At 38.5% G+C, this 16653-nt stretch overlaps 1 protein-coding gene across 1 annotated transcript; it reads right to left on the bottom strand.

Annotated features, from left to right (window-relative positions):
- Positions 1–583: 583 nt before the first annotated feature.
- Positions 584–16287, bottom strand: RIBC2 (RIB43A domain with coiled-coils 2). The gene is made up of 7 exons (XM_075727568.1): positions 16171–16287; positions 12594–12675; positions 10691–11035; positions 9923–10041; positions 3360–3587; positions 1640–1806; positions 584–665 (listed from the first exon to the last, which is right to left on the bottom strand). The coding sequence occupies exons 1-7, from the start codon at positions 16285–16287 to the stop codon at positions 584–586; spliced, it is 1140 nt and encodes a 379-aa protein (XP_075583683.1).
- Positions 16288–16653: the final 366 nt, after the last annotated feature.

Below are 16653 nucleotides of genomic sequence, written 5' to 3'. Positions count from 1 at the left end.
TTGTAAATATCCCCATCTTCTCCTCTTATTCCTACTATTCAGGAAACAAAAGCAGTACTTCTGAACCAACTTGTCCATTTCTTCCTCTTCCTCTTTTGTGTCCTGCTTTTTTTGCTTTAAAAAAAAAACCAAAACCCACACAAAACTTTCTGCCTAGGTCATCTTTCTTCTGTCCTATAGAATCTGCTAAGTGTGCATCACCTGTGATCTGTGTCAGGCAACATTCCCCTCTGACCAGGATGCATTAAGTAGCATTATATTTTAAGTTGTAATTCCTTTCCAGAAATTGATTTCTGAAAGCATGGATAATGTAAATATTACAGTTAAGCTTGAGACACAAGAGTCAAACAACCTACTATTGAATCTACTAGTACTTTTTAGAAAAATAATCAAGTTAAAAAATTATTACAGTGGTTTCCTCCTCTTAGAACAGATGTAGCCTAGCAGACTGTCATTTAGTTTGAGTATGCTGTTTGAACAGGGTAGGGAGCAGATAAAAAATAATAAAACATGGGATTGCTCAATTAAAAATTTTAATATGTCTACATACTTCTGTATATTTCAGGTTGATGTATCCAGAATGTCATCGGCTAGTTGTATTAAACTGTGCATAATACTGGCCTGTTGGAAAATTTGAATATGCTTCTTCTTTAAGATAAATGTTCCTAGCAATAAATTAAAAAAACCAACAAAAAAAGCAGTTAGTAAATGTTTTATCATTATAATATAGAAGTAACCTGAGAAACCTAAAAAGCTGTAAGGCATAAACACTCCTAAATTCTCGTAAAATTCAGAATTATTAGAAATTGAATTAAATATAACTAGATCTTTTTCTCCAAAAATGTATGCCACATCGCAATATAGCAAACTTTTTCACACTATAATAACCTTCCAAAAATCTCACAGTGAAACACTAAATTAACACAATTCCAAATTTTTGCTTTCATAATAGGAAAGCATCAGGTATTGGAAATTCTTTTGCAAAATGTATGCATGCATGCATGATGACAGAAAAAGGAAAAAAAAACCAAATGACCCAAAACCTGAAAGACTGAATCACTTGGTTTGATTTTTTTTTCCTTCACATATCATCTTCCTTCTTTCCCATTAGAGCAGACATAAGACCTGTCCACCAAGACATGTCCAGTGGTTAGCTAAAGAATCATCTGGTTTTGTCATAATGGAAAAGCTCTGTTTGTGCCATTAGCTTAACCCTGAGCTATCAGAAACTGGCAGTTTGACTGAAGTCAGTGGATACCCATCCTTTTTTTGTTTCAAAAAACGAAGGTAAATTTAAGAAACAAGTACTGTTTTACACCTGATAATATCATTTTCTGAACAGTTAATTGTATTTATTCTCTATTTTGCTATCTATATAAACCTTCTGTTGTCAGTGGAACACTTTTAAGAATTCCAGCTACTAATCCATACCTGTAAGTCAGTAACAATCATAACCTCTCTTTGAACTGAAAAACACACTTAAGCTGAATTGTTGATATTTAAAAAAAAAACAACCCTTGTAACAAGTGTATTAAAAAAGTAACAAATAATACAAGTTAAAAATCTCTTTAAAAGCCAAGCTATTGTGTTAATGGTAAAGAGTTTTATTTGAAAAGAAGAAAACTCTTTTGGTACTTACTTTGATTTCTGCTCCCGAGATAGCTCTGCATTTACGTTATCTAAAGCTTGGCGGCATTCCCGATTCTGTCGTTGTTGATGCCGCTCTAAAACCAGCTGCGCTCGTGCAGCCTGTATACTTTGCCTGTCCCATTCAGCATCTCTTCGGCGTTCTTCCTCTTTTAGTCTCTACAGCAGTGGAAATAAAAGCTTCATTTTCTCTTTGTTGAAAGATGAAACAGTATGTATAAAGTCTGATTGGTAAATTCATCCAAACAAACTTGCTTGCCTTTACAGAACAGTAGGGGTAGCATTTGAAATAGGGAGAAAAAGTAAGCACTTCTAATGCATGGGCAGGAGCTCATGCATTAGGCAGAAGTAAGATACTGCAGATGAGAAAGCTATCCTTTTCCATGGGGCAAGGCAGACTCTACCTCTGCACAAGCTAAGAAAATTAGGATCTGCTGCCTGGCAGAAGTTAATCAGCACATTACTATTTCTTTCTGACATATTAGAGCGCTCTAAAAATGCAGAGCAGCAAAACAGATTTTTTTTTTTTTTTTAAAGTTCTTGTTAGCAAGAGTTGTAACTTGTTGAGGTCAGAAGTTAGTAGTCATCAGTATGGCTTATAATACAGCTAACTCACTGTAATAACTGAGCCACCAACACCAACAGATGAGTAGACCCAAACTGTTTTTTTCCCTCTGCCCCTGTTATACTACCACTTCCTCACTTCTTGTCTGACATCACATTGAACTGATTCAAGAAACCAGGCAAGCAAAAAACTCACTTTTCTTGGTGGGGCTCATTTCATTAACTACCCAAATGGGTTCACTTTAGGATCATAGGAGAGCCAGGAAAATGACAATTCTATCTTCAGCTTTAATAACAGCAGTAGATAAGACATAGTGTAGCATACAGCATTGTAGGGATTAAAAAATAAAATTAAACAGCTATGCATCAGCTGTTATGAATCCAGCCTCTGCACTGATTAAGGTAAGTAGCTTCCTACTTCACAATACCTAGACCTGTAACTCATGAGTACCTAGGAAGGGTAGATTTCATCATTTTGGCTGCCTACTTCCATCTACCTTTAGAGCAGCAATTATTAGCAGTATTTAGTTTCTCTATTGTAATGTATCCCAGAGCATGGCTCATAGTTGTGTGGGATGATAGAAAGGAAATTCCACTGCATTCATGAACTTTTAAGACTATGAAATATGCATGAGCAGGATGACTGGACCCGCTCTGTTTGTCTTGCTTGAGTACCCTTGAGCATGAGAACACTGCTCCAGCCTGCCCTACTCTCATCCTCAGGTCCTGGCTCTTCTTCCCCTATGGAGCAGCCCGCTCCTGCTCATCCCTTGCAGGCAGCTCATGCGGTCTTGAGTCCTAAACTGCACCATGAAGCCTGGCTTTTGGGCTGTGCAGGACCTTGCTCCTCAGCTGGGCCACCACGGACCATGCGCCAAGATCCCCCAGGCCCCTTGGCTCCACAGCAGCCATCCTCCCAGCCCAACTCCAGGGCTCCAGCCCACTCCTGCCACTCCATGACATTTCCCAGCTGCTTCAGAGACACTGTGTTCAGTTTGATTGACTGAAGTTTGGGAACAATTCAGATCAATGGAAAACACAGTCTTCTAACAGGACATGCAGGGCAAACAATAATATTTGCTTCTACACATATTGTCTATAATATTATTACAACCAGGAATACAGAATGTGCATGTAAGCGTAAATACCAGTTTCTCCAGAACTTGTTGCTGTTGAGAGTACCGGATTGCCATCAGCTGATCCTGATTCATTCCCTTCCATCGGTCTGTGATCACACGGTGTCTACCAAAGGAACTGACTGCTTGTTCAGGGTTTTCAGAAAGTAAGTCTCCTTGAAGGAGGCTGGAAATTTCATTCATGTCATCTTTCATGTTTTGATACTTTTCCAACTTCTTTCTCTCAGCTAGTTCAGCAGCCTAAATTCAGTGAAAGGAGAGAACTGACAGTTTTTCCAAGAGAAAATATTAACTAAGGGATGCAACAAAGTTAGCACATCACAACAGATTTCTTTCCAACTTGCATACAGCTGTCAACAACATCACATACAAATATTATGATCATGGTCCTGTTGGCTAAGATCAAAAAATCTAACAGTATGCATTTCTTGAATGTTGTCATATCACACACAGCAAGTAATTTGGGGAAAAATAGTTTTGTTTTATAATAAATACCAGAATTAAATAAAAAATAATTTCACATTTATCCACAAGCAAATGCCAGTTGATATTTGGAGGCCAGACACCATATGGAAGAAATTTACGAAAAAAATTTACGATCTTGAATCACTGGCCTTGATACATATTACCTATTAAATCTACATGGAGAACACGGTTAAGCATTCAAAACAAACAGACAGGAGAAGCCTGTATTAAGCCTGAAGTTGCAACCTTGAATCTGTTCCCTTTGCTGATACAAAATGCAAACTCAAATCATATTATGTGAATATATCTGTAGTATTAGAAATCATAATATACATTTCCTGTGGAAATCACTGTTCCTAATGTCCACTATAAGGTCATAGTCACCTATTCAGAGAATATTTTTTCCTTACAAAACAAAAGCAAATATGATGATTTCACTTTAAAGTAATTACCTTCCGAAGAAGAATTAGACTAAGTAAACTAATTCGAAGCAGAACGATAATGCTGTGGGTCATCCATTTCTAATCCTGTCTCATTCTTCTGTAACATGTAAACTAAACCATCTGGAACAATGCACAATGCCGGCTTCCATCTGGACAGAGGATAGGTAACCTCCTTCTTGCTAGGGCACAAAGAGCAGAGGTTGCCAGACCTGTCTCTTGCATATGCAGCATACCTATGTCTCCAGTTTGTCCAAGATTGTCTTGTGCTCTGTTCAAAAATCACTGGCTTGAGAATATTCTCTTTATGAGTTAAGTAGAACAGCTCTGTACGTTTCTTGCCTATTAGTAGCTCACTGGTTGGCACACACGCTTTTATAAAGTGGATGAGGACAAATGAAAAAATGGTTATGCATCAAGAAAGTCATAGCAGGTAAAATAGTCTTCTGTGGCATATAAGGTGAAGTTGAAAATTAGTAGGCAGAGTAACTAGAAGATAGAAACAACTGAGAGTGACAGGACTACCTAGACAAATGTGTGGGAACCTGTTCCTTTGCAAATGTTATGAAGAAGAATCCTAACTCAGCAAGCACAGTGATCTATGCCACCGGAGGAGACTGCTAACCTGGGTTTATCTTTGCATTTATATCTATGGACTTTGAGTTTGGATGACAGCAGTTCTCCCAAGCATCAGGCCTGGAGACTGCCAAAGAGCGACTTCTATTTGCTCCAAGCAAACACAGACAACAACCTGTCCGGGATTGGACAGAAGAAGAAATAACAAGTAATACTAAGTACCATATCCTAGATTAACAAATTCCATGGCTGAAGACAGCCTTGCGGTTTTCATTAAAATAACAAAAGTATTTGATGTGCAAACAAACTAATAAAAGATAAATTAATTTTTTTGAAATTGTAAATTAGCTAAGCCACAATTCAACTTAGATGATACAGAAAACCTCATATTCAAAAATACTTACCAGCCATCTAACAGGAACGTACGCTCTACTCTAGAGCAAGAAAAGAAATGTCTACTTTTAGACAAATTCAAAAACCTCAAGCAAATCAAATTTCAAGTGGCAAAACGTCAACTTCAGACCCAGTAATTACTGGCCATTGTAACATGGAATAATACGTTGGAAACTAAAGGCCACTTTTTCATTTCACTGAAGTCAGTGAGTACAATTTCTACCAGAATTTTAAAGCAATTTTTTTAATCCAAAATGTGTTTCCCTGGAGGTTTTTTTTTTTCCTCCAGAAGAGTCAACAATAACTTGCGAAGAACTACGACATTACAATTTCCAAGAAAAAAGAAAGAAAACAACCCCAAAGATTTTCAATCATCTGATATTTTTGGGACACTGAACCACAGTATTTGTGTATGCACTTCTAGCTTATTAATACTATGAATCGAGAAGTTATTTTTAGTTCTGAAAATGCTCCAGAGTAAATCACATTTAACAGAAAGTCATTATGGATGGACCTCATATAATTACTGGCCTATGATGAAGAATTATTGAAAATTAAAACATGTAATTTTTATTTAGATCACTTTATTAATGCCATTCCACTGTGATCTAGCAACAGATGCAAAAAGGCACTTAGACCTTGTAACCCTAACCTTCTCAGAGGGAGAGCCTAAATTTTCTGAGCTGCCTGGGAACCTTACTGGGGAAACTCCCAGCTCTGTGCATAGCCATGCATGTAGCACTACTATGCAATGATTAATGATGCTACAAAAGCAAGATTTTAAATTTGGAAAATGCATCACATTTAACCTATCAAGTCAAATCCCTAACAAAACATAATTCATTGGTGTAGCATGGGGGGAAAAAAAAAAAAAAAAACCAAACCACACACAGATGCACAAATACATGCTCCTTCATTTATGTTGATTTGTGATCCAACATTATATATCTTCCCTACTACTAAATGTTTCCTTTCACTGTTGATTCAAGTCATAAAGCAAAAGAAGAAATGCACATAGAAGTATGACGAGGCCAGGCCTTCATATGCTTAGAATAACACCAAGTCTCGAGTGTGTGAGGAACTAACTGCTGCCAACACAGGACTAAAGGAATGCACAGCTTCTGAAGTCCTTATCACTATGTCACAGAGCTCACAGATGACCAGAGTGACCTATCCAGGGTCTTAGGAACTTGTGAAAGAAGTGTAATTAATCTGTAGAGTAAATACAATTCCTTTGTCTGTATTATACAGATACTTATCTCATAGTAAAGAATTGCACATCCAGCACATTCAAGCTAGGAACATCTGCTTAGCAAGGTCTATTAAAAATCAGTACGTGCACTATGTTTCCTCATGCCTGAAAATGTGGTAAAAATGTTGAAATATTGATGATTCCAGACACTAAATATCAAGAATAGGATGTAAGTGATAAAAGCTATTTGCACAGCACACTTCATAGAATGTTAAAAAGTTACCGTTCTTCTACATTTAGGCACTCAGGTATTTCATTTCAGGTGAAAAAAGGCTCCACAGTTAATACAAATACATAATTTACTCAAAGCTGAAAAGCTATTTCTTTGAAGTGGCTGCTGGCTCTTAACAGCATAATGCTGAGTGAAAAAGGAACCAGAATAATGCCACCAAATGTCCACAGTAACAGCATTATCAGGAAAACTATCAAGCTGTTGTGGTATGCCCAGGAATAAATTCTAAAGGCATAAGGTTTATAAGATTGTTAACAACTCTATAAATATGAAGTCATTAAATTAGAGATCCTCTGTAATCACATCCTCTCATTTTCTTAGCATTACGTACAAAGTGGCTTGGAGAGGATTCAAGTCCTGTGCTATATAAAGCAAGAAGACTCTTTCACAATCGGTATATCTATGACTGTACTGCTAAATTGGGCATTCCCAAGTGTTACCACCCTTAGCGAGGAACCTCTTTCTACAACAGTAAGATTCTGCTACGGAATCACACAGAAGTGAAAAATATGTATTCTAGTCAGGATTCTGGGTAGCCTTCATTTCTGTTACCTGGCTTGCCAAATTAAAATGGTTACTACTTATGCATGAATGATTTCAGCAGGAAAAACTGCCAGTTTAAGCTAGTAGAAGTCTTCTCTTATACCAAGGACAAAAGCAGTATTGGCAGTTCTGGTTAACACATACCTAGGTGAGAGAAAATCTGAGACGAAGGATAGCATTAATTTTCTAGATGCTACACACACTTAAAATGTTTACAGCACAGGATACTTCACCACTGGGAAATATGGTACCAAATATATAATCAATTCATTGTCCTGCTAATTAATTCCAGAAGAACAAAAAGAACCATTAGGAATAAGCCTGTCAGCAATAAAGTCATTGGCAACAGTGTTGTGGTAAGTGGAGGAAGCTGAACCACTGTCACAGGGGCAGCAACATCAAATCCTGCAATGAAGGCAGGCTATGATGAACAGAGACACCATACCTTCAGTCATCTGCTAGGATTCTTTACTAACCAACTAGCAGACTGACCAAAACATATTTCTCCTGGAGTACACCACTTGCTGGGTTTTATTTTGTTTTTAGTTTGAGGGGTTGGTTTGTTTTTTTTTTTTTTTAAACTTATTCTTTACATCCCCTATGGCAACCATAAGAACTACAGATGATGGCCATGGAGACAATGATTGATCCAAAGCCAAATTCTAGGAAGTTTCTTCTTCTCTGAAGAAGCATTCCCATATTATACTTTATCCAAATTACAGTAACTGCGAGTTGCCTTAGAAAGGGTGGGTTTGCTTTTTCCCTTCCTTTACTGCCACCTCAGACTGTGCATTCACTCCTCCCAATCAGATCTAGCAGTCACTCATTCTAGACCAGAGTTCATATTCTTTCGGATTTGAGAAATTATCTAACACATCCTGAAGCTTCATGACCATTAGATGCACTCCAAGAGAGACAGCAGAAAAAAAATATGAATGAAACTTAGGGAACGGGAAGAGGGAGTTACTCGTTTAGCAGTCACTGACAGGTAGAGCAGATGTGCGTAGAGCAAAACGCAGTGTGAGACTGCACCCTCAAGATGTTAAGGTCCTCAAACTGGTTACTTAGAATGCTGAAACTGCTGCAGACTCCTGTTCAATGCATCTGAGGTCAGATACAGAGATTTCTTCTGTGAAGTTCATTCTCAGGCTGAATGCCTTGGTTTTCTCTCTTGCGAAAAAAGATGTACAGAAAATCCCTCTGTAGCATGGCTTTCTTTTAAAGACAACATCACTGAAAGGCCTGGCAACCTGAAATCTGTGGCTTGCATGTTTAATAAAGGAAGGCAGCAACTGTGCCAGCACATCATTTAAGGGAAAAAGAAGAGCTTTTCTCAACTATTCAGCAAAAAAAAAGGAAAAGCTGAAAACAGTATCATGATAAAAAAAAAAAGTAAACTTAACTACCTACCTCAGAAAGAAAGAAAAAGAACTGCAAGCTGTAACTCCAACCTATACAACATAGCAACGGACAATAAGAACTAAGAGGAGACTGTTGCCCCAACCTCCATTATCATGCCCTTATGTTAGAAAAAACAAAGCAAGACTTTTTTACATATTTAATATGCACACCTGCTGAGTAGAGTGTATATGCCCAAACATTAAAAACCACACCACACACAAACCTCCTACCCCATCCTCAAACCCTGTCACAAATTCAGGAATTTTTATGTGGGATCAACTGGTATGACAATAATTATTTGGGATATTACTGCTACCCTAAGTGCACCAGCCACTTAAGGTACTTTTGTGGCTATTCATATAAAGTACTATTCAGTAGCCATGACTCCAAGCAGCAAAAGCCTTTTCAATTACCTTTGGCTACCTATAAACAAAATTATATGCCAAATGTGCCCTTAAAGGTTCAAGCAACACTTACACAAAGACTTGCACGCTTATATACTTAAACCAAAAGACACCATACTTGATGTAGGTAATTTTAATGTGGCTTATTTTGATGTGACTACATAAATTTAAAGCTAAGTCACAGCAAATATAGTTTAACGAAATTAATAGCATCCACATAGCCCTTTGAGCTGTATGTATAAGCTGAATGGAAAAAAACAGTCTGTGCAGTAAGACAAATAAATGGAGCATGACAGATAATGGTACTAAGACGGATAGAGAAAGGCTCATGTCATGTTTCAATAGGTTCCAAAGCATGCTTGGTAAACAACCAAGAGACACGTACACAAATACCAAGGAAGCAGCCAAAGTGCCAAAAACAGCAGTTGTGGGGAATTAACATAAGCAATAAAGCAAAAAGCTACTGGTAGTAATGCTTCCACACAAGCAAAAAGAAAAGCAAGCAGACACAGCTAAGATTATCTGACAACTGATATAAAACCAGACGGAAGCATGGGAGGCTTTTGCTGTATCCCAGTTTACAGACTAGAAGTCTCTCAGAGACTGGGGAGTTGTTGCTGCCCTCTAGCCAGCAAGCTGAGAACCAGGAGGAAGAATTTTGACAGAGGGTAACTAGATAGAGGAGGATAGCTAGATCCTTGGAGAGGAAAAAGTTAATAAATTCTATCTTCCAATTACTGAAACAACCTTGGAAGCTAGCTGCTAAGAAACCTCTGTAAAACATCATTACTCACTGTACTTTTGCACATCTTATTTTCCTTCTGTGTCTCCACTTTTTTTAAAAACAAACTAACCCAATATTAATTTACCTGGGTTCTATTGAAATCTTTAGTAGCTGCACAAACAGCACGCCTGTTTTCATCTTCTTTTCGCTGTTGCTCCGTAGTCTTTTGGTCAAGTTCAATCCTATTCTTGTCATAAAGATCATCTAAATTAGATTAAAATTAAATTTAGTCAATATTCATGGACGTGATGTGCCATATGAGTAAGCCACACAGAGGGAGAGAGAGCACCTACAGATACAGTAAGCTGAATTACATAACTACTGCCCAATCCTACCACTGAAGCTTTCCATCTTGGAATTTCAGGTGACTCATGAAATCAGTTTATTATGTAACCTGTCTTGTCTTAACAGTCAGACAAAGTTAAAATGAAAAAGTATGTTAAGTATTGCAGAAAAAATGTTTCATGACAAGCTAGAAAAGGAAAAACCAGTATCACTTCATCTGCTCTAGACCAGTAAAGATTGGACAATTTGGCCTGATGAAGTAAACATACCACCTAGCATGCAAAACATGTTTTTTCAGAATGCTCTGATACTTCATTTGGGGTGTAAAACAGAAATGAAACCTAGGTAATACTACCATCATCACATGTCATTAAACATAGATTTCTTAAGTGAGATATTGAATACATTAGAGCTTGTCAAGTAAAAACTGCTACAGTATTTCTAAAACTTAATTATTGAATATACTAAAATACTGCTATGTCAAACTGACACAATATACCATATTTTTGTCAGATACATCAGAATTTCAGAAAAAGCAGATTAAAACCATAATAACTTCTTTTGTTACCTGCAAATTTTTGATCAGCTAATGCATTTTTCCAGTCTCTCTGCTGCTGAAGAGACCACTCTCTTAACTGCTCCTTTTGAAATTTCATCCTCTGATTGTAGTTTAAGTCTTCACCCATAAACTTCTGCAAGCCAGATACAGTACATCGAGGATCACTGTCTGAAAGTCGAGCAGGTCTATCCTTCTTTAGGGCTTGCGGATCAGACAGGTCAAATTCACGTCTTGTTTCTGGCTTCTGAAAATTCTTCTGAAATTCACCGATAGCCTTATTTATGTTTCTGATATCATTTTTCTGTCGTTCTTCTAACATACACATGATCTTGTCATTTTGCTTCATTTCATTAGCTAGAGAAAAATGAACACAATGAAAATACAACTCTTACAAGTGCATGTGTCATGGAAGTGCATATGTAAGATAGAAAATAAAATTCTGAAGGGGCATAAATAGCGTATGTGTCTTCAAACTTTTATACCTTAGGAAGGACTATTTGATCTATGACTACCAGCCCAGCAAACACTCTAACATTAGTAATACTTACTTACAAAATACTTTCAGTTTTTTTAGGTGTCAATTCTCTTATTAATGTTACAATGAAATATATGCATGTGGAACAAAGACAATAATAAATACTTATAGAACTATGAGGTTTCATTTGATTAAAACTTGCAGTAACACATGAAATGTACTGTATACCAATTCTTCCCCTTTACTCTTAGTTTACAGTTACAACTGAAATACATTAAAGTTGCTTATTACAAAACAAAAATCAGGCTCCCAATGAAAGGAATATAGATAGTTGTTTCATAGTCCCAATTATTTTTCTAATCATAGCACTAAAATAATTGGCTGGTACTAACAGTTTTCAAAGAGCTTAATAGCTCTTGCCCTTTTCACCAAAATGCTGTAATTGATTCAGTTTTAAAGAAAAACAAACAAATGACAAAAGAACCCTAGCCAAAACTAGCCATTTAAATATAATTCACAAGAAAAGATCATGTCCTCTGTTGCCAGACTACACATTGCTTCTGGCAGTTTCCTAGGAGTCAGAGTCTGACAGAATTGCCAGGAAAATCACAAGCAGCCTTAGCAGCACAGCATGGAAGTCAGCAGCTCCATTCTAGCTCTTCCTGAAACCCACAGAGAGCTCAGTCTGTGGGACGTTTTCACATGATACCACAGGAAAGCATTCCAAACACAAAGGGCCACAAAAGGTTTTGAGGTCAGAGGATGCAGCTGAAATATTTGTGTGGCTACGTGTTCTGACTCAGCAATGGCTTCTACTTACAGCTCTGCTGTACATGACTCATGCTTCTAGCAATAATAATATATCGAGGAATCTATAGAATCCATATATTCTATTGAAAAATGGCCAGACAGAACATGGGTTTACTCTACAAGAAAGCAATCAAACAAATTTGCCACTACTATTGAGAATAGAACAGTATTAAGTTTTTTTAAAATGCTCCCATAGCTTCAGGTCTCTAAATAATGCTATTTGTTGACATTTATTAAAAGAAAACACTGAAAATCCCAGCCTATTAGGAAATGTATACCAGTTTAATCATGTCAATATAAATCTTAAGATACTGAGGAAAACACATACTGTACCAATGCAAATGTATGAACATGCTATAAATAGGACTACACATTATAGTATTGTTTGTATGTCTGAATTTAGAGAAAAGCCTACAATTGTGCTTATATATATGTATCTTGATTGATAGATTTATATAGATAGAGCTATATAGGAAGATTCAAGGACATAGGCTCCATTTGGAAATAAATGTAGCAGTTTGGAATACACAAAGGGAAAAAGAAAGCAGGAAACAGATGGTAAATTACATTTAACTCTTCACAGAAATATAACAGTATCTATAAATATAACAGTATCTACGAATATACCCAGTTCTTCATTTCGTGCTTTTTCAGCTGCTTCTTGAATTTTCCTATCCTTGACCTGGGTATCCAATGCCTCTTTATCAACCTATTAAAACAACAAAAAAAAAGCAGCTCTTTAAGAGATACTATGTTTGAACAATTAAAGAGACACCTTGTCTAGCTACATTGATTCACAGTTGTACAAGATAGATATAAAACCACTACCAACACAGTGTATACACATCACTATTTAATATAGGTAATGTAAAAAGAAAATCCAGAAACAGCAATATTCTTGTTTATTTGCTTTGTTTTAATAATGATAGGTATATTCTTGCACCGAATCAGAACAAAACACCACATTTACATGATATATAGAGCTATAAATAGAAACATTTTAAGCTGCATTACACAGAATACGTTTCCCCCATTATAGCAGGCATTTTTACTTTTTCTTGTTGTTCTGCTTTAATTTATAAAGCAGATAAGTATTTTGACAGTTAAGATGACAGTAAGTTGTAATAGTTCAGATTTGAAAAAAGTATAGATGGTTCACTAAAAGTACACTGAAGAAATAATGGGGAATGGGAAGAAATTTTCCACTCATCTGATAGAGAGTAGGATTCATGTAGTTGCCAAAATGGAATATTGGGTGCCATTTGAGATACATGCAGACATCTGCAATGAGCTGACAGATACAACACATAATATTCATATCCCTGGAGAGTGGTAGCTGAGCAAGGCATAATACCCCAAGGCATATCACCAAATGGCAGCAGCCACCTACACTTTAGGCAAAAGAATCGGGTCCCATATTTGTTGACAGAAGGTGGCAAATTAATAGGTAGAAACCTGGACTTTTTTTTTTTTTAAACTGGTCAAGTCACTTAATATCTTTAAAAGATTTATCAAAAAACAACAATTCTTCAAGAATCTGGCAAACTATTTTGATATTCTTTGCCTAAAAACTATTCAGATCAAGACAGAAAGACCTAAACAGATCATGGCTGAAAATACACATTGTTAATGCTGTAAAGAACTACTGACTATATCAATCAGGCAAAGAGGTACATCTGTAAGCAAGGGTGAAACTGTAAAGAATTCTACAGGGTATCATTGTCCAAAACCAGTGGTGTCATGGGCATTACACATCAACTCATTTGGGAAATCAAGCTTTCAATGTAACTATAGGAAACATTAAGAGAACTTCAGTATGAGTCCATTAGTAGTTTTTGGCAATAATACAGCTAAGTCAATGTATTGACTTGTGTGCAAATTCAGTTACACTATCAGCTCTCTACCATTTTAACAGCTTTCACTTGACAGGAATACATCCCTAAAACAACCATTCCTAGTCACATAAAGCTACAGGTTTAACTTTCAAGCATTAAAATAACAAATCCCTTACTATGAACAGTCTGAAGCAGCTAATTTCTAATTTACTTCCATTTATGTATAATAGTTCATATATAAATGGAAAGTAGTATTTCATTTGGACTACTCATCTGAACTGTTTTGTTACTGAGGATAAATTCTTAAACCTATCTTTAAGAGCAGTATCTTACTTTTCCATTACTCAGATGAGGAAACAAATACAGAAGTTAAAGTAATAATAAAACTAGTAATAATCAAGAAAAAAAATTTTAAATCCTGGTTCCCATTCTGCTTTCCAGTCAGTATATTATCTCCATATTTTTAAACTACTCAATCCCTGCTTAAGGATTTGTGGTGTCCAAGTCAAATACTGCCTTGATTTTTTAATTTTGTCAGAGACAGCCGCTCAGCTAAACTGGTGAGAGGGAGAAAGCAAATAATCTAAACCCACATTGGAAATACTGATATAGTATATCTCTGTATAGATTTGTTGACTCTTCATGCTTTGGACTTGGCATAATTTCAAAGCACAAGAATAGCCCCTTCTGTCAGCAGTCATTGTTCAGCCAATGAATAAGGTACATTGAATGATGTTAATCAAATATTTACAAAATTCCTCCAATGGGCTCGCCTTCATTTTAGATGTTTGTCTCATGTAAATGGATCTATCAAAACCTGATAGTTCTGCGAAAGTATGAGAAAGACCTTCAGATGGCGTAGTTCAGTATTGCTCAGTACAATACACGGAGATATGCTGATTTATCATTAGCTGAGAACTTACATTTTACATTTAATTCTTAAGGCTCTAGAAAAGCCTTCTTGCAGAGAAATTATGTGTTTCCTGATGAAGAAAGTTGAACTCTCTTACTATACCCATCACATCTGTTAAAAAAGGTTATTGGCTCCTTCCACTTAAGTATATTGTTGGCTACTATATGCGTCGGGGTGCTGTATCACATGGACAGCCTGTGCTGTTCATGAAGTGGAAACTGCTACTTTTGCTATGCAACTAAGATGACTCTTGCGTAAGTCACAAGAATAAATCCAAGGTGCTGTCAGAGATAAAGTGAAGATACCCTTCCACTGACATGAGACACGTTTCAGTACCTGAGACAAGACGGATCAAATTGACATATGTTACAATTCTACCAGTCCAATGAAGTCAACAGACTGGAGTTATTTTCATCAATTCTAAATTTGGTTCTACGCTAGTTAATGCTATGGCGCTTATACATGATATATGCATCAGCATAGAGTACTCAAAAGACTTTACAAGCAAAATTTAAACTTATTTCACCTCGCAGCACACTCCCTCCATGCACACACATGGAGTCTTAACATGGGCCTTTGGACACATTACAGGAAGATTAAATGAACTACTGCATGCAAAATTTAAATAGGTATAAAATACAACATAATTTCCTGACATTCAGGGTGCAAACTACATAGATGACTCTAGACAAAACCCACCAGGCTGAAGCTATCATCCCCACAGACTAAAGGGCATTCACATTCTGACATCCACCCCAAGAAAAATGAGACATATCAATTAAATCCATACACGTAAACATGGCCTGATGGATCTGTCATATTTTGCCTGATGCAAAAGAGGGACCAGCTGCAGGACCCCTTCCAACAATAAACCTCCCTCAGATTGTCGCTTCTAGTCAGAATCAAGCAGATGAGGAAAGTATCAGCAGAGCAGAGAGGTAAAAAACACGTATTCATTTAACGCCACATTGCGCAAGCTGTCTCTGCAGGTTCTGGCTTACCCCAAAGCAAAGCGTACTAGATTAAGTTAAACTCCTAGATAGACATTGATCTTTTTTTCGTGTTAAGGAAGAATGAAATCTTGCCCTCGAACCCTACAGCAGGGAAGGCACAAATCCCCCTCACGCTCCCTCGGAAACCCACACTCCCCAGGGACGGCTGCCAACACCAACTGTTCATGATACCCAGAGACTCTCAACTCGCTTTACACCACCAACTTCTCAAAAGCGCCCCTGCCCTCCAAAGGACGCAACATGGCGGCGTCCCCCCGCCACCTGGAACCGCGCGCGCCCGCACACGCTCACGAGGCGCGCGCTCCCCGCAGCCGTTGGGCGGGCCGGCTGCCTCCCGCCCCCGCCTCTGCCCCGCCCTAAGGGTCGCCCCCCGCTTGAGACCGGTCTCCTCAGAACACCTGGGGGCCGGGGGCCGGCGCCATCCCTTCCCGCCGCGCCCTCACCCCTATGGTGCGGACTCGCGCGTTGAAGATGCGGCTCTGCCGCTGCAGCTCCCGCTGCCGCCGCCGCTCCAGGGCGGCAGCCTCCTGCAGCTCCCGCTGCCGCCCCAGCCCGCTCATGGCCCGCCAAGCGGGGAACCGGCCGCCGGGGCTGGCCGGGAGGGGAGCGGAGCGGAGCGGAGCGGGGGTAAGGGCTGCCGGCCGGCAGAACAACACGCGGCGTCGCCATGGGAACGGCAGCTCCGCCCCCCCTTCCTCATTTACCCCGCCCCCTCCGCGCGCGCGCGCCGCCCCAGCGTGGCGAGGGCGCGTGGCCGCAAGGCGCGAGGCGGGCAGGCGGGCGGCGGGGGAGGGGCGCGGGCCGGGGGAGTTTTCCCCAACCCCGGGAGGCAAAACAGTAAAAGATACTCGTGGGTTACTTGAATCTTGGCGGCGGGGAGAAGGAAGTTCATGGTCTGACGGTGTCGGCTCCTGCTTGCCCACTGC

This window comes from Pelecanus crispus, chromosome 1 (genome assembly GCF_030463565.1).
Source record: "Pelecanus crispus isolate bPelCri1 chromosome 1, bPelCri1.pri, whole genome shotgun sequence".
NCBI lineage: Eukaryota > Metazoa > Chordata > Aves > Pelecaniformes > Pelecanidae > Pelecanus > Pelecanus crispus.
Note: the sequence above shows the minus strand (reverse complement) of the source record. Positions and strands in the feature narration are given on the sequence as shown.